The sequence below is a fragment of the Saccoglossus kowalevskii genome, chromosome 5 (assembly GCF_978046115.1).
Source record: "Saccoglossus kowalevskii chromosome 5, keSacKowa6.1, whole genome shotgun sequence".
In the NCBI taxonomy this organism is placed as follows: Eukaryota; Metazoa; Hemichordata; class Enteropneusta; family Harrimaniidae; genus Saccoglossus; species Saccoglossus kowalevskii.
Window position 1 is genome coordinate 43139480 of NC_140645.1, and position 19372 is coordinate 43158851.

General features: G+C 34.6%; 1 protein-coding gene and 1 long non-coding RNA gene across 2 annotated transcripts in view; both read left to right on the plus strand.

The window, feature by feature from the left end:
• Positions 1–10112: 10112 nt before the first annotated feature.
• Positions 10113–11623, plus strand: LOC146746156 (uncharacterized). Its single transcript, XR_014929594.1, has 2 exons — positions 10113–10953; positions 11179–11623. It is a non-coding gene; the product is annotated as an uncharacterized LOC146746156 (long non-coding RNA).
• A 7257-nt stretch (positions 11624–18880) lies between these two features.
• LOC100378746 (dynein axonemal heavy chain 8-like) overlaps positions 18881–19372 on the plus strand; it is a 187351-nt gene continuing 186859 nt past the window's right edge. The window contains exon 1 of the mRNA XM_085499020.1: positions 18881–18931. Coding sequence (XP_085355146.1) covers positions 18905–18931 — 27 coding nt within the window. The 5' untranslated portion in view covers positions 18881–18904. The remainder of the gene's footprint in view (positions 18932–19372) is intronic.

Here is a 19372-nt window from a genome sequence, read left to right on the forward strand (position 1 = left end):
AATAGTTAATAGAATACTATATTAGTGAATTTCCCCCAAAAGTCGCCCCTGTCTCGACTGAATCAAAACATGTTGAACGGGATTTGTATCAGTCGTCAAATAAAGCGAATGGAGGGATATGAAAGCACGACAATCAAAAATCTCTTTTGTCCAATTACCTCCTATGAAAACTATGCAATAAAGCAACACGGCGACCACCTCCATAGACGAAAACATGCAAAACTTCGCCATAAAGTGACTCTAAAAACACACAAAAAATACGAGAATGGACAAAGGAATATTGTAAAGGTTTGCAGACATCAATATTTTTAGCGATAAAATTGTTTCTAAACTGAGTGAGGGGTTTATTTTACGGACCGAAAGACTGTTAGAGATCAAGACAAAGAGACTGTCAACAAAACACCGTTTTTCTCGAGTAAAGCATCTTCAAGATTGCAAAAGAATGCTCATCTGAAAAATACAATATCACTCCTAGTCACAGTTCAGTTGAGATTGTAGTTTGATGTAAAAATAAAGCACAATTTAAAAAAGTTCACGGTCTTCTCGAGGGTCTTCTCGAGCAACATCGAACGCAATAAATAATGGTGAAAAATAGTGCATTCCAATGACAAATACGTCATAGTTTTGAGACCAGCATAGGTTCTCAGAAGCTGCTCGTTCACACCTTTAACCAATAGAGCTTCCTAACCATCCTAGTAGAGTGACTCCTAGTAGAGTGACTGTGCTTAAATTATTTTTATCAATTAGCCTTTGCTAAAATACTACCGTCATTTTCCACGTCATTAAAAAAAACATGGCCCGCAGCGGAGGGATTTGAAATAAAACACGTTCAATCTCGTAATGACGCGTTCTCCGTGTCAATGTTACGATTATACTCGAAATTGACTATTTGGGGGATAAAAACTGGGTCAACTTGATTCAGTCAACATGAATCTGACCCAGGCAGTATGATGATTCCAGTCCGTCACCAATTCACTTGTCTGAAAAGGCACACCCCAAGGGTGTATGACGCCTTGTCTCAATTCAGGCCGAATCAAAGACTGTGCACGCCGTCGATCTATATCTGTGATCGATGTAGACGAGAAACATTCCACCACTCTGATCGTTTTTATATCATCGGTAATTCAGTGTACCGCTCGAATGTAATGCATCAATCAATAGTTTAGTTTTGAAGGTTTATTTTACAATAACTGGAAAACCGACCGAAATCGCGAAATTTTAGGATTCAATCTTTACTCAGTCAAACATCAAAACTAAGTATTCAGTTCATTCTCTCTTCACTAATAAAATGGCAGTACTCAGCAAACTATCATTCATCGTTTTTTTAAACATCATTTCGAGTATCCACGATTTCGAAATACTAGAAGAGGCAAGAACGAACGTTACATTTGAATGGTCAAATGACAAGGGGCTGACCCCGCTCGAACGTGCAACAGAATGTATTAAATACATTGACCCATTTGAAAAACCTCAAAACATTGAGAGCCATAGCCGATGCTTCAAACAACGAGTTTCTCTTCAAATGGTTCAAAACCAAATTAAATGAAGCACTATGATTCGTCACAAATTACGCTGACATCCTTAGCAGCCTGGCAAAAGAAATCACTCAACTAACCACACCACCAGATTCAAATTTCCACGATCAACGACAAAAAAGAAACATTATAGGCGATCTCCTGTTCGAGGTAACGGCCTTGGCTTGGCTACAAAGAGACAATTGTAGTTACTAGCTTGAGAAATTGACCCATATTTCTAAGACAAAATTAACCAAATTTTGAAATTATACATATTTTAATACCAAACTTGTTATTTTTACCAACAAACTACTGAATCACAGTACGTATAATAACGTATACCATTGACAAATTCAGACTCCGCTTATAAATTATACTCGATTATGTCTTTACCACTAATTTAAAATAAACAGTTATATTGGAAAGAATGAGATGAAATTTTATTATTATCATTGTAGATTCAATAAGCAAACTGGAAGCGGGTCAAGAAATCGTAAATGTTTCATATTATAGAGATGGTGCGTAGTTTGTTCTTTGACGGTAAACACGTACGCATTTTCAATGGCGAACATCGACCAGTAATAATGGCATACACTTTGTATGCTAATTCATGTTTAATAAAATGCGCTAAGTTTTGATTATTCCCAAGATGTACAGAGAGCACTCGCTTATCCATTAGACAGATTCCACTATACAATTATAATATCCTGACCGCATTGTTTAAACTCTCGTAAATCGACTGTTTGACGTGACTGGGGCACCGGTGGACGAGAAATGCGTGCACATTACATTTCGTTAACACTTTCATTCATAATAGTATCACTTGCAATATGGCGTAATATCAATCGACGATCCTCAAAATACTGTATGTATGTATGCACGTTGTAGTTCGAATGATTAGATATTTCTTTTATTTTGCCATTTTTGTCGATTTTTTCATTATGAACAGTGTTGACTTGCTCTCGAAATAAATACTTTACACCGATGTTACCGTTTGTAATGTTTATAGTGTATACGTGAAAGATATTCGCCTTTGAAATAATAATTGAAGACACAACTATATAGTCTTCAAATCAGCTGGGTGTTATTATTGAAGTAACGCACGACGCGTGATATTGTTTTAATGGGGTCTGATCGCGTTTCATAACTCCTGTATTGAATAATGCCATGAATCAAATTGTCCTAACAACATGGTAAACACGGGTCAGCAATAAGTAGCTATTTTATCGGTGAGGAAAGATCTGCTTCTTGATTGCGATTATGATTATGTCTAATATAATTTATAATAATCTATTACTCTACGTACACAACTTGAAGCGGGCTTTTCAATTCAACTCACTGCGGCCGTACACAACATGGCTAGTTCCCCCTTCGAAAGAGTGCGTGCGTGTGCTGCGTTAGCAACACTATCTGTGACCACTGAGCTTTTCAAATATTTACAAAGCACGATGTGATAACTGAGGTGGTAAACTGACCATGATGTCAATATCCAACCATCTAATTTGCACAATAATAATTAAAATTGAAACCGTATTCATGCGTGGGATCTTGGTTGGAAATACAACGAAGTAACAAAAAACCAGCAAAGTGTAACAATAATAAAATCACAAACATGTGAATGTAAAGCAAAAAAAAAAAAAAAAAAAAAAAAAATATTTGGTGGTTGGTTTAGGCATTTGGCATTTTAGGATTTTTTTTTCTTATCGTGCCCTGAATCAGATGTGGACGAATGTTCCTAGCTCAATGATTGTTTTGTCATTTTAACTTTTTTAGTATACCTGTTAGGTGTTCATCATCTGTCCTAAAGTTGATTTTATTGTATTTAATATTTTAATCATGATTTTTTTTTGTTTCTTATTGTATAGATTACAAATGAGAAGATATTGTTTTTCGTTCACTGTTTTGTCATTTTAACTTTTTTAGTATACCTGTTAGGTGTTCATCATCTGTCCTAAAGTTGATTTTATTGTATTTAATATTTTAATCATGATTTTTTTTTGTTTCTTATTGTATAGATTACAAATGAGAAGATATTGTTTTTCGTTCACAATTTTCTAGTTGTCACAAACTGAGCAAATTCAGTCTTCAGCTATAAGATTATATACAATAAAGTAACAAAAATAAGCAATGTGTAACAATAATAAAATCACAAACATTTGAATGTAAAGAAAAACAAATTATTTTGTGATTGGTTTAGACATCTGGTATTTTAGTTTTTTTTCTTGTCGTAACCTGAAACAGATGTGGACGAATTTTCCTAGCTCAATGATTATTTTGTCATTTTAACTTCTTAGTATATCTGTTAGGTGTTCATCGTCCGTCCTAAAGTTGATTTTATTGTATTTAATATTTTAATCATGATTATTTCGTTCCTCCATGTATAGATTACAATTGAGAAGTTGTTTTTCGTTCTCAATTTTCTAGTTGTCACAAACTGGGCAAATTTAGTCTTCAGCTATAAAGTTATTATATCTACCCCTTTCCATTTTAAGGGTATGAGCCCTTATTCCAAGTTTCGCCTTAGCGCAGCACTATGTTTTAGATTTTTGATTGTGGTGATATATTTTTTTATATGCAAATTCTGTTTTAATTTTTCTGTAAGTTCGTAACTTGTTTTTATGATGTGTACTTTTATTTGCATCGTGTAATGTTTCTGTGCTATGAATTTCTAAAGGATTTTTCGAATTACCTGTCAATGTTTCAATGATTTTCTTTTTTGTCATCCTGAGATTTATGTGTATTCCAAAATATTTTTTTCCATAGTCAAATTGTCTAAAATCTGATTCATGTCTTTTACAAGGATATTTTCTCAACTCTAGCAGGCTTGCCAAATTTCTTGGTTTGCTATTTACTTTGATTCATGTCTTTTACCCAGTTGTCTTTTCCCTTTTCGTCAATATGTATTCCAAGTTTGTGAGCTTCGTGAACTAGCGAGTTTGGGTTAGAATTATTTATTTTGATCCAATATTTCAATCTAGTTGCTATGGGGGAGGATATTTTCCCAACTCTAGCAGGCTAGCGAAATTTCTTGCTTTGCTATTTAATTTTAGAAGGTATTTGCAGTAATATATTTTCATTTTTTTTCCATTGGTCTAGACAGATTTGCCATAAGACGGGATTTTGTGTGTGGATGTTCTCCCTCGTACAAATTTCATTTTTATGAAGCGAAATTTTATGCTGATGGGGGAGAACTTGAATATACAAAAACCTACATATACCTGCATACTAAAAACACACAAATCAGGAATATTCATCGTAAAACAAGAATGGAATACATATTGACGAAAAGGGAAAAGACAACTGGGTAAAAGACATGGATCAAAGTAAATAGCAAACCAAGAAATTTGGCAAGCCTGCTAGAGTTGAGAAAATATCCTTGTAAAAGACATGAATCAGATTTTAAACAATTTGACTATGGAAAAAATAATATTTGGAATACACATAAATCTCAGGATGACAAAAAAGAAAATCATTGAAATATTGACAGGTAATTCGAACAATCCTTTAGAAATTCATAGCACAGAAACATTACACGATGCAAATAAAAGTACACATCATAAAAGCAAGTTACGAACTTACAGAAAAATTAAAACAGAATTTGCATATAAAAAAATATATCACCACAATCAAAAATCTAAAACATAGTGCTGCGCTAAGGCGAAACTTGGAATAAGGGCTCATACCCTTAAAATGGAAAGGGGTAGATATAATAACTTTATAGCTGAAGACTAAATTTGCCCAGTTTGTGACAACTAGAAAATTGAGAACGAAAAACAACTTCTCAATTGTAATCTATACATGGAGGAACGAAATAATCATGATTAAAATATTAAATACAATAAAATCAACTTTAGGACGGACGATGAACACCTAACAGATATACTAAGAAGTTAAAATGACAAAATAATCATTGAGCTAGGAAAATTCGTCCACATCTGTTTCAGGTTACGACAAGAAAAAAAAACTAAAATACCAGATGTCTAAACCAATCACAAAATAATTTGTTTTTCTTTACATTCAAATGTTTGTGATTTTATTATTGTTACACATTGCTTATTTTTGTTACTTTATTGTATATAATCTTATAGCTGAAGACTGAATTTGCTCAGTTTGTGACAACTAGAAAATTGTGAACGAAAAACAATATCTTCTCATTTGTAATCTATACAATAAGAAACCAAAAAAAATCATGATTAAAATATTAAATACAATAAAATCAACTTTAGGACAGATGATGAACACCTAACAGGTATACTAAAAAAGTTAAAATGACAAAACAGTGAACGAAAAACAATATCTTCTCATTTGTAATCTATACAATAAGAAACAAAAAAAAATCATGATTAAAATATTAAATACAATAAAATCAACTTTAGGACAGATGATGAACACCTAACAGGTATACTAAAAAAGTTAAAATGACAAAACAATCATTGAGCTAGGAACATTCGTCCACATCTGATTCAGGGCACGATGAGAAAAAAAAATCCTAAAATGCCAAATGCCTAAACCAACCACCAAATATTTTTTTTTTTTTTTTTTTTTTTTTTTTTTGCTTTACATTCACATGTTTGTGATTTTATTATTGTTACACTTTGCTGGTTTTTTGTTACTTCGTTGTATTTCCAACCAAGATCCCACGCATGAATACGGTTTCAATTTTAATTATTATTGTGCAAATTAGATGGTTGGATATTGACATCATGGTCAGTTTACCACCTCAGTTATCACATCGTGCTTTGTAAATATTTGAAAAGCTCAGTGGTCACAGATAGTGTTGCTAACGCAGCACACGCACGCACTCTTTCGAAGGGGGAACTAGCCATGTTGTGTACGGCCGCAGTGAGTTGAATTGAAAAGCCCGCTTCAAGCTGTGTACGTAGAGTAATAGATTATTATAAATTATATTAGACATAATCATAATCGCAATCAAGAAGCAGATCTTTCCACACCGATAAAATAGCTACTTATTGCTGACCCGTGTTTACCATGTTGTTAGGACAATTTGATTCATGGCATTATTCAATACAGGAGTTATGAAACGCGATCAGACCCCATTAAAACAATATCACGCGTCGTGCGTTACTTCAATAATAACACCCAGCTGATTTGAAGACTATATAGTTGTGTCTTCAATTATTATTTCAAAGGCGAATATCTTTCACGTATACACTATAAACATTACAAACGGTAACATCGGTGTAAAGTATTTATTTCGAGAGCAAGTCAACACTGTTCATAATGAAAGAATCGACAAAAATGGCAAAATAAAAGAAATATCTAATCATTCGAACTACAACGTGCATACATACATACAGTATTTTGAGGATCGTCGATTGATATTACGCCATATTGCAAGTGATACTATTATGAATGAAAGTGTTAACGAAATGTAATGTGCACGCATTTCTCGTCCACCGGTGCCCCAGTCACGTCAAACAGTCGATTTACGAGAGTTTAAACAATGCGGTCAGGATATTATAATTGTATAGTGGAATCTGTCTAATGGATAAGCGAGTGCTCTCTGTACATCTTGGGAATAATCAAAACTTAGCGCATTTTATTAAACATGAATTAGCATACAAAGTGTATGCCATTATTACTGGTCGATGTTCGCCATTGAAAATGCGTACGTGTTTACCGTCAAAGAACAAACTACGCACCATCTCTATAATATGAAACATTTACGATTTCTTGACCCGCTTCCAGTTTGCTTATTGAATCTACAATGATAATAATAAAATTTCATCTCATTCTTTCCAATATAACTGTTTATTTTAAATTAGTGGTAAAGACATAATCGAGTATAATTTATAAGCGGAGTCTGAATTTGTCAATGGTATACGTTATTATACGTACTGTGATTCAGTAGTTTGTTGGTAAAAATAACAAGTTTGGTATTAAAATATGTATAATTTCAAAATTTGGTTAATTTTGTCTTAGAAATATGGGTCAATTTCTCAAGCTAGTAACTACAATTGTCTCTTTGTAGCCAAGCCAAGGCCGTTACCTCGAACAGGAGATCGCCTATAATGTTTCTTTTTTGTCGTTGATCGTGGAAATTTGAATCTGGTGGTGTGGTTAGTTGAGTGATTTCTTTTGCCAGGCTGCTAAGGATGTCAGCGTAATTTGTGACGAATCATAGTGCTTCATTTAATTTGGTTTTGAACCATTTGAAGAGAAACTCGTTGTTTGAAGCATCGGCTATGGCTCTCAATGTTTTGAGGTTTTTCAAATGGGTCAATGTATTTAATACATTCTGTTGCACGTTCGAGCGGGGTCAGCCCCTTGTCATTTGACCATTCAAATGTAACGTTCGTTCTTGCCTCTTCTAGTATTTCGAAATCGTGGATACTCGAAATGATGTTTAAAAAAACGATGAATGATAGTTTGCTGAGTACTGCCATTTTATTAGTGAAGAGAGAATGAACTGAATACTTAGTTTTGATGTTTGACTGAGTAAAGATTGAATCCTAAAATTTCGCGATTTCGGTCGGTTTTCCAGTTATTGTAAAATAAACCTTCAAAACTAAACTATTGATTGATGCATTACATTCGAGCGGTACACTGAATTACCGATGATATAAAAACGATCAGAGTGGTGGAATGTTTCTCGTCTACATCGATCACAGATATAGATCGACGGCGTGCACAGTCTTTGATTCGGCCTGAATTGAGACAAGGCGTCATACACCCTTGGGGTGTGCCTTTTCAGACAAGTGAATTGGTGACGGACTGGAATCATCATACTGCCTGGGTCAGATTCATGTTGACTGAATCAAGTTGACCCAGTTTTTATCCCCCAAATAGTCAATTTCGAGTATAATCGTAACATTGACACGGAGAACGCGTCATTACGAGATTGAACGTGTTTTATTTCAAATCCCTCCGCTGCGGGCCATGTTTTTTTTAATGACGTGGAAAATGACGGTAGTATTTTAGCAAAGGCTAATTGATAAAAATAATTTAAGCACAGTCACTCTACTAGGAGTCACTCTACTAGGATGGTTAGGAAGCTCTATTGGTTAAAGGTGTGAACGAGCAGCTTCTGAGAACCTATGCTGGTCTCAAAACTATGACGTATTTGTCATTGGAATGCACTATTTTTCACCATTATTTATTGCGTTCGATGTTGCTCGAGAAGACCCTCGAGAAGACCGTGAACTTTTTTAAATTGTGCTTTATTTTTACATCAAACTACAATCTCAACTGAACTGTGACTAGGAGTGATATTGTATTTTTCAGATGAGCATTCTTTTGCAATCTTGATTTATTTATTTATTTATTTATTTATTAACACACAACATCCCCCGGAGGGGATGAAAAGGGTTACAAATCAGATATTAGTAAAAGAAAAATAACCACATAAAGAGTAAGGGAACAAAAAGGCATAAAAAAAAAAAAAGATAATAAGTTGAATACAAGGAATGTATTACTGGCTTAGTTTATGTAGGTGCTGCTGTCTTGTATTAAAACAGTTTTTTAAATATTGCGCTAAAGGAATTGACATTTTCTCGTCACTTAGTAATGATATGAATTTATTTTCATTACTAAATTTGTCAAAATTTGGTATACGTTTATTAGCTACAATGTAAAGTTTTGATCTTATTTCATTGTAATGAGGACAATTTGTGACAAAATGTTGTTCATCTTCAACATGGTCATTGTCGCACATATTGCAGACTCTGTCTTTAAAATCCAATCCTGTATGCCGGCCTGTTTCAATTTTCAGACAGTGGTTGCCAAGTCTAAATTTTGTTAAGGATTTGCGAAGTTCACTGTTTTTCATAATTGTTAAGTAGTTTTCTTGTTCTATTTTGGTTTTAAAAAGTTTGTAGGTTCTTAGTTTATTTTTAGAATTTGATTTTTTCCTATTGTCATTATTTATTTCATTTTTCCACTCAGTTGTAAACTCTTCTTTTAATTTCTCATCAATTGTTTTTAATTTTGATAATGAGATAATATTTGTTTCATTTAAAAGATAAGAATGGTTAATATTATTTAATATCAGATTGAAGATGCTTTACTCGAGAAAAACTCGAGAAAAACGGTGTTTTGTTGACAGTCTCTTTGTCTTGATCTCTAACAGTCTTTCGGTCCGTAAAATAAACCCCTCACTCAGTTTAGAAACAATTTTATCGCTAAAAATATTGATGTCTGCAAACCTTTACAATATTCCTTTGTCCATTCTCGTATTTTTTGTGTGTTTTTAGAGTCACTTTATGGCGAAGTTTTGCATGTTTTCGTCTATGGAGGTGGTCGCCGTGTTGCTTTATTGCATAGTTTTCATAGGAGGTAATTGGACAAAAGAGATTTTTGATTGTCGTGCTTTCATATCCCTCCATTCGCTTTATTTGACGACTGATACAAATCCCGTTCAACATGTTTTGATTCAGTCGAGACAGGGGCGACTTTTGGGGGAAATTCACTAATATAGTATTCTATTAACTATTTATAATTTCAGAATGCCATACAACACAGCAAGATTTTCTCGCGAAAAACGTGTATATACAAAGCATGTTCATTTCCGCATTTGAGACTGCTCTTCGTTGAAAGGTCAAAGTGCCATGTATTGCAATGCTTTGTGGGGGAAAATGACGCAACTCTCGCACTGTCTCATGATTTATCGCGTGTTTTCCGTCGCCTGTTTAATGCTAATGACTTCTTAACTCGTTAACACCTCTCTTGTTTCAATGTTTATGGAGACAAGGGTGGGTACAATAGAATGACGCGGCGCTTCCTAACCGTCCTAGTAGAGTGACTGTGGTTTAAGTCAGTGAATTGACTGATAGTGCCGGGGTCAACAGAATGTCGAGTCATGTTATCAGTATCCCATACACGCAGGTCGAAATTCACGCTTTCAACTTGAAACTCGATATCCCTCAGGCTGTTTGTGAGTGTTCATGTTTTAGATAACATAAATATACCAACATCTGTTGTTTATCATCTACGTGGGAGGTCTATTTCACGTTGGGAACACTTAGGACTAGACACGCCTTACATTTAATCTTGTGATTGAGTTAAGACTGGCATTCACAAGTGTGCTTCGGAATGATACACATCGCTTATATCAAACACCGTTGATATTCGCGAGTGGAACGCGTTGGGCCACTTTCTGTCTGAAATACCCTTACCACGAAGACTATTATGACTCGTACGGTAGTCATGTCATGGAATTTATAAGATTTCTCGTACGTGGATCTACAATCATCAAATACTTTCAAGCCATGTGTTGCCAATACGTCCTGTATGACTCGTAGTGTCCATGAGATGAACTTTTCACGGAAGGTCAAACTTGGTCTACCGCCTTTGAATCTTTGGCAAGAAGCGAGGACATATTTTCTTCGTCGGGGGGAAAAACGAAAATCGCTACGTTACACCGTAAACTCATTCCGTGTGATGATTATGTATGTCAAAAGTTATTCTGTGAAACGATCAGGTAATTATACATTTTAACTCATAGTAGCGTAGTCCGCCATTTTTTGAAAAACAAACTGTACGTCGATCAACCGATTTTGCATACTTTGCATTTTAGCGGATTGATGACCGCAGTTTTACGGGATAATTCATACTATTAAATTTTCAACACATAACTTATACTTTCTTTATATAACTATCGGTTTTTAATATTATCCTCTCTCTCTCTCTCTTTCTTGTACGACAGATGAGCGATTCTGATTATAGTGATGGAATAAAAAAAAAGTGTACAGACTGCTTGACTCATTGAAAGGAAGTAAGAAATGTAAAAATAAACAACATATGTATATATAGAATGAATTATTTTTTATTGATCAATGTTTACTATTATTGGCTTTTCTCGTTTCTGTGTTTTAATCGAATCGTTTATGTACTCGTATTTTTTGTGGCATTAAAAATAAATTTAACCACGCCGCACATTTACATGTATCTACGTATTTTTCGAGGTGTTAACAAAGAAATATTTAATCACGCTAAACATTTATACACTACGCAACTATTTTCCTTACTCACATCGTATGTTTTTTTGTGACGTTAAAAAAATACTCAACCATGTCATAAATATATACTCCATGTCAATATTTCATTCTTGTTTACTTCTTTTGTGCAATAAACTCCATTATTTTTCAAAATGACGTGTATTTATTAACGTGTGTGTGTGTGTGTGTGTGTGTGTATGTGTGAGCGCCCTCTGCGATATATTCTGAAAATCTTTCGTCCACGCCTGTCCAATTAAAAAAATAATTAAAAATAATTAAAACAAATTGATGGTAATTTATGCAAATGTATTCACGATGACCTCGACACGACCTCGTATTCACAAAAAAAAATAATTAAAAAATTTGATAGTAATTTATGCAAATGTCACGATGACCTCGACACGACCTCGTATTCACATCTATTTTATGTATGCAAATGTATTCACAATATCCCATTGTGACGTCATCCTCATTCAAATGATCCCTTTACGGCATTGGTCCTCATTTATGCTAATTTATGCACGAATTCCCATTGTGACGTCATTATTTATGCTAATGTATGGACTATAGGGACGACCATGAGGGCGCTGTTCATAATCGGATGCGATGACGTCATACGAACAGCGCCCTCATGGTCGTCCCTATAGTCCCTACTTAACTACTCCAGTGCAATTTACATGTAAAGTAACATGCATATAAACCACCGTTTTATGTGACCAGAAACATTTTACCACCTTTGGTCATAAACGCCAAGTTCTGGTTTTACACTACTCTGCGCTGACATTTTCAATTTGACCAATTTAACCAAAGCAAAGTTATTTAAAGGTTATGAACGGCAAGCGAGGGTATTTATTTGCGGATATGAGACCACTCTAAAATTAGCATATTTGGCGGGAGATAATAGCCGAGCGTAAGCAGGGTGGAACTGAAACTGCTAAATAAATATGATTTTTTTGTTATATTATTACTATAAACTCCTTTAACCAAAATACATTTCTACCAATAGATATTACCAAGAAGTCACTAAAAGGGTGTGGTTCTTTGGGTGTGTGACGTCACTCATGATAATGTCAATACTCTCTGTCTGTTTTCCTGCCAGAGAGGGTTGTATTGCTGCAACGTTTGCAATTATTTACATATTCGGTTTCTTTGTTTCAAAATATAATGTACAACGGCGACGTCAATTCGCTGAACCACTCACCAAATATAACCAGTTTTCTCTTAAAACAGTTTTCACAAAAATTCCTTGTCCTAAATTGTCTTAATAGTTATTAAATGTAAGTCCATTTTGCCTAACATTAACAAAGATATTCATGAAAAGAAAATACATATAAAAATTAATAACAATAAATAATGACAGCCTGTGATCTTGCACTAACTGTGAACACAAACTCAGAAAATGAATGTGGCTTTAGTGATTCGGCAACAAGATCGAAAAAATAAATAAATAAAAACGCTAGTGTTTTTTTTTTGTTTTGTTTTTTTATATATATAATGCTATTTATTTGTCAAAAAATAAGACAATACACTTGTATAGTGACGGGAAACAAGTTGAACTCGACAGCTACTTTTTCGAAATGTTGGTTACTTGTGAAACTTGTGAAATCGTTTGTCTGGTGTGATCGGTTTTCATTGTAAAATATTTCACCGTTCTCAAACATTGAATTCGAAGTTTTCATATCGTCACTTTGTAGTTATAAACAATTTGTTTAAATCTTCAAGTACATTGTATATAACATTATAAAATAGTAGCACTATATAGGATTTAAATAGAATGATGCATGGTTATGTTTTTCAAAGATGTTTGTATATTGTTTATAGAGTATGATGTACTGTTTAATAAATACCGTGACCATACATCATTTTAGACATTAAAGGTCTGTATTTCCTAAATACCGTGACCATACACCATTTTAGACATTAAAGGTCTGTATTTCCTAAATACCGTGACCATACATCATTTTAGACATTAAAGGTCTTTATTTCCAACTTCCTCACAGTGATGAGTTGGTTGAACCATTTGAGCGCATTTAAAATAAAATTTAACATATATTTTTTTAAGTTTTTTAAGTTTTAAGTTTGATCAAGACAAAGAAAGAAATAATCGCAAAATTACGTACAAAAGTGAAATCAAAAAAATCAAATAGATATAACGTGATTGCAGACAAACGGAAAGATAAATAATGATATTACCTTCAAATGGCGATTTCGATGAAAGAAACAACGGCAATAGAAGTTGTGACAGCAACTGGTACAGTTCCTCTATGCGACTGCGTTGTCACTGTGACAGGTGGTCTTTTGGGTGTGGTTGAAAACGATAACATTTGAGTGGTTCGATGTATCGTTACCTCGCTGTTAACGCCATACGCTTCCCATAATGCAAAAGTGAATGGTGATTAATATATTATTGTTCAGTTGGGAATAATCAGGCACTTGATATGACTGAAAATATCATACGATACTTAAAATATTTAGAATTATATATATATAATTATAACAATGTTTCCCAGATTTAAAATAAATCCGTAACAACAAACCCAGCATTAACCTACGAGTCACGTTATATTGTTTGTTTACATTATGTCATCGCCTGTCGACCACAGCCAGTGAAAACAACGGGCTCTGTTCTTTGGGCTAACTGTGGAGACTCTCCTGAACAGTGATTACCTCTACGTATGTAACATAAATAAATTTGCTTGTTCGAGATTGTCTCGTAGTTTAGTTTGTGATGTTTTCTCGACTACAGCTGTTTCACTAGCTCGTCGACCGCTAGCCGTGGTTTCGCGGCGTTTTGGGCCCAGGAAGGTATTTTGCTTCGTCTATCAGTTATATATACATCGTCGGTATACAGTCGGACCCTAACTGTATACCGACGATGTATATTACTGATAGACGAAGCAAAATACCTTCCCGGACCCAAAACGCCGTGAAACCACGGCTAGTCGACCGCCGGCGTTCCATAGACTCGTTCTTAGCAACATAGAACGTTCGGCCCCGACAATTAGTGGGTATTTAAAGGTAAACTAAAATATTTAATGCATTCAGTCTTAGTACAAGGCTTGCTATGAAAAACTGAACATGATTGCGAACAATAGCAACACAATCTCCAAAATAGTCTTAAAAAATGCATTTGCACAGAAAATAAACACGCTGAATTAGAATAAGGATTTAAAAAAATGCGATAATAACATGCTAAACAAAATCACGTGAAACATAACATTAAACGACATCTTGCTGCTAGAAAATACACCATAGTCTACTGTGTTCTTTTTTATTTAACAACTCATGAATACCAGGATATTTGATCGTTGTTTTTGTCTGTAAAGTGAAATACCCCGAGGAAACTACTTATTACAGATGTTTCGTTTATTACACGGTATACTCTCATCGCTGTAAAGCCTGCTCCGTCATGAATTCAAATACTATAATATATTGTACTTCTCGGCAATTTTAGAGAAAATAATGGTTGTACATTAGTGGATAGTGGACATTTTGGCAGAACATGTATTATAGTGCTTTTAACATAGATATATGCCGTATCTCAAATTGTAGGTTGGTGACATAGGCGTTCTTCAAATAACGATTTGTTCTACAAATAACCATTTTTGAAAAATACTAGTACACGTTTCTCAAAACTTACGTCACTGTAACACCCATCTGAATGCTAGTTTATGGTGCCCTGGGACAATAGCTTCATGATTCACATAATAAACCAATGAACATTATCATGCGATTTATGTCCAACTTTCTCAGATATGATGAGTAGGTTTCTACCTTAATACATTGCAAAATTGAACCCTAAATTGCATTTATTGTTTTGATAATACTAACAGAGTAAATACGGTAAAAGGGAAATAGGCTAGGCTAGGCTAGGGGTGATGTGGGTACATGAGCTTTTTACCAGTTAATGCAGTTAGTCTTCTCTTAGGGACTGGACAAATAGTACGGGGGGGAGGGGTAGGGTATTTTATCCAAAGCTTGTTGGAAGACTTGCCCACCACACAGTATAAATATGTATGAATGAGAAAAGGAATCTTATTCACCAAATCTGTCCATTCTTTGCATGTGCCCAGTACTTTACCTGGGACATATGCACATGCAGTGGTTTACTGATTCAATGCAATATGTCTGAATGGCAGCCATTTTGTTTTTTTGAAAATGTAGTATCTTATGCATGCTATGCATGCTTTTTTCAAATTTGGTACATACATTATACACCTTAAAATACATGTCTACAATGATTCGTTTTGTGATCAGATCAAAGATGGCCGACTGGTAGCCATCTTGTTTTTTGAAAATATGATATGCATGCTTTGTCAGTTTTTGTTCAAATTTGGTACACACATTATACGTGTTAAGATACATGTCTACGACAATTAGATTTGTGATCGGAACAAAAATGGCCGACTGGCAGTCATTTTGATTTTTGAAATGTGGTATTTTATGCATGCTTTGTTTTTGTTAAAATTTGGTACATGCATTATACGTTTTAGATTACATGTCCACACAAATTTGATGGCCATCTTGCTTTTTGACTATACAACTATGTCACCAAGGCTTTTAGACCATTTTCATTCATGTTTGGCATATACACCATAAATATAGAAATACATATTCATATCAGTTTGTTCCTTAATCAGATCAAAAATGGCCGACTGGCATCCTTCTTGTTTTTTGAAAAATGTGGTCTTTTCGACAGGATTTGTCGTTTTTTGTTCGAATTTGATACAAACATTGTTAATGTTAAGATACATGTCCTTGATGATTTGTTTCGTGTTCGAATCTAAAATGACCAACTGGCAGTCATCTTGTTTTTTCAAAATGTATTTTTGACTTTTTGTTTTCTCTTCAAATTATACATTTTATGATACATGCCCATGACAATTAGTTACTTTCATAATCGGATCAAAGATGGTTGACTGCCTGTAATCTTTCTTTTTGACCATATTACTATATCTCTGTACATGAGCCCAGACAAATGAAATTCAGTTTGGATACAAACAATGCATGAGTAGCTTATCCTGTAGAATTTCTGAGCATATATTTCGATTTTGGAAGAGTAATTTAATATATCTAATTTTTTTCGATACTAGACCAGCCATTTATTCACTCTAAATTACTAACTATACTTTTGGTCCGCAACTTTTTTTTTTTTTATATGAATAACATTTCCCCTAATCCCAACGGGGAATATGTCACGACTTCTTAAATAGGTAGGCTTGTAGCTGCATGCCAGCACAGCCACCATACCAACAAAAGTTTGCCCTAGCTTGGGGCAAATACATCCATATGAAGAAAATTCTACAATCATACTATAAAACCTACACCAAAAAGGTCAAATTTATAACAAAGAAAGCCAAATATATTGTGAAGTGAAGTGAAGGGTGGGTGGCGAAGAAAGGTCTGCCTTGTAGCCAAACATTGCAGTGGAATGAGACAGGAGCACCATGGGTAACTGTTTGTACCTATATAGTAGAAAGGTGCTAACCACACCACTGTCAAATATTATTTATAATCATGGCTTAAGATAAATACATTTTAAAGATCACATTTGAATAATCAGGGTATTATGTAATGTAGTGTAAAAGTTGTATTTGCATATTAATTACAATCTGCTGAAATACATGTAAACAAACAGTGGCTATTGGTATTGTAAACACATATTATATCATAATATTACACTACAATAAATCTGTGTGTTTTAATCCAGCAGTGCTCGTACATAAATTGCTAGTTGCCAAAAAAACTTTTTTAACATGTCATTCAATGTAAATACAACTGCTGAGTGAGTAATAAGAATAGGTTGAGGCAACACAGTCAACCAGACTGTGCATAAAATCTCGACTACCTTTGTACAACAAATGCGACCCTTCCGTTATGCCTGCACACTTGCACGAAAATCAGTGACCCACCCCCCAAACACCGACCTACCCTCCTGTAATTTCTGTCCAGTCCCTTAGAAGATTTATCATTCTCAGTATTTGTTACGCGGATGGTATTAAGAGCAGCATGAGTCTCATGGAGGTGCCGCGGTTGAACAAATTAACGGGCACCGACAATAAAATATTTTTTGTTGTTGTTTAATACATTCTGGTGTTATTCGATTGATAGGACAAAAGTTAAATCACGTGACATACCGTGCGTATAAATTTATAGCTGAGTGATATGTTACGTATCACGGCGTACGTTTATTGTGATTAATATACTACTCTACAAATCCTCTTTTGACTACTTGGTGTCATGTAATTTTTTTAAATTAATTTTTAGCGAATATGCTTAACATGAAGCGAATACATTGTGAGAATTGTGAAAAAGTAGTTCGACGGAAGAATAAAAAGTGCCAAAGATGTGCGCTGCGTACTGTTGACAGACGACATTTTCTTCGAGTAGGTGTAGAGCTTTTCTCAATCGAAAATCATCATAGTATTTTGTAACCAGATCGTAAGTTGGGAATTTTAAATGGTAGATTCATTTTATATAGCATTTATAACCATGTTTATAACGATTGACTGTATTAATCCCCATTTTCTCCCAAGCATCGTCCACTGCTTCGACGTCGAAACGTCGGCGGACGGCTCGAGCTGCCCAGCTGGACTATGTGCTGCAAAGGTCAGCTTTGTTTGTAAACATCCAAATGTGGAGAGTAAATTGTGCTGGCATTGTGATTAAGGCATAACCTGGCTACATAAATCGGCACGTTATACAGGGACTGTACGGTTTACGTTCATGCCCGAACTTCAAAAGCCGTCGCGCGAGAAGTTTACAGTGAATGGGGCCCAAAAAGGGCGCGTTTTCCAAACTTCGTTTCCCGGTCGCAGCACAGTCCCCCAGCCTACCGGCAAGGATGTGGTTTGTTATGAGCTAGTGTAGTAATTGACATCGATTGTTCTGTTCTCCTAGCGATGCAGTCGTCGTGTTCGAGTATTGGTAGCAGTGCAGCGTTATGTCTTGCGTTCATGTTATGTTAGGAGCGAATTTCAATATTAATGTTCTGTAAGGGTAGATTTTAATAATTTTTAACCGGATCGCGTCTAATTTACATGTTTGTTCAATTTTGGTCATTGAAACACATTGTCCGACTGACCAGTAATCTTTTTTGGGCACGGGGCTGTACTGTCTTCAATTGCTATGAATTCTGTTGACATTGATATAATTTCATAATTGGGCCAGAAATTGGAATGTCATTTTAATACACATGTTCCCTGATTTACAGCATACTTTTTTGTTTTATGTGCTGTTAAAATATTGTTTAAATATTCTGTAATATTTTTTTTTTCATCCTGTAGTTTCCATGACTTGAGTGCTTGAGCAATCAATCCAATCATGTCTGGAGAGGATGTGCATGATGCAGATCTTTCAAAGAGGAAGAAAAGTGCCCATCCTGGCATTCATCCATCAATACGTAGGCAAAGAAAAAGTGTTGTTGGTGCTCTTATGGCAGAGACAATCAAGGAAAGACAGGTAAAATAGCTATATTAATATATGGATAACATCAATGTTCTAACCAGGAATTTTATATGTGGAGTTGAATTGAAAGTATGAGATAATTATCCATCTGTTTGAAACTTAGAAGAGACATGAGAAGTATTTTGTATTTTTGCATGTTAATGAATTTTCTGCTGAAATATTAATGTTTCATATGAATACAAAATTGTTATACTGAATTTTCGTTCTCCATTCGTAAATTGTCACTTATAATTTTGTAAGACAACTTGTTTTATGAGACTAAAAAACTTGAAACAAAACTATAAACCATGACACAATTGTCTTGTCTGGTAAGAACTCTTTGAGCTGTTTTGATTGATATTGAAATTTATATGTTGATGTCTTTTGAGTGGAAGGTACTCCCATTTCAACCTCCATTTCTGAGATTTTTGTCATCGGTCATCACTGTAGTTTCTA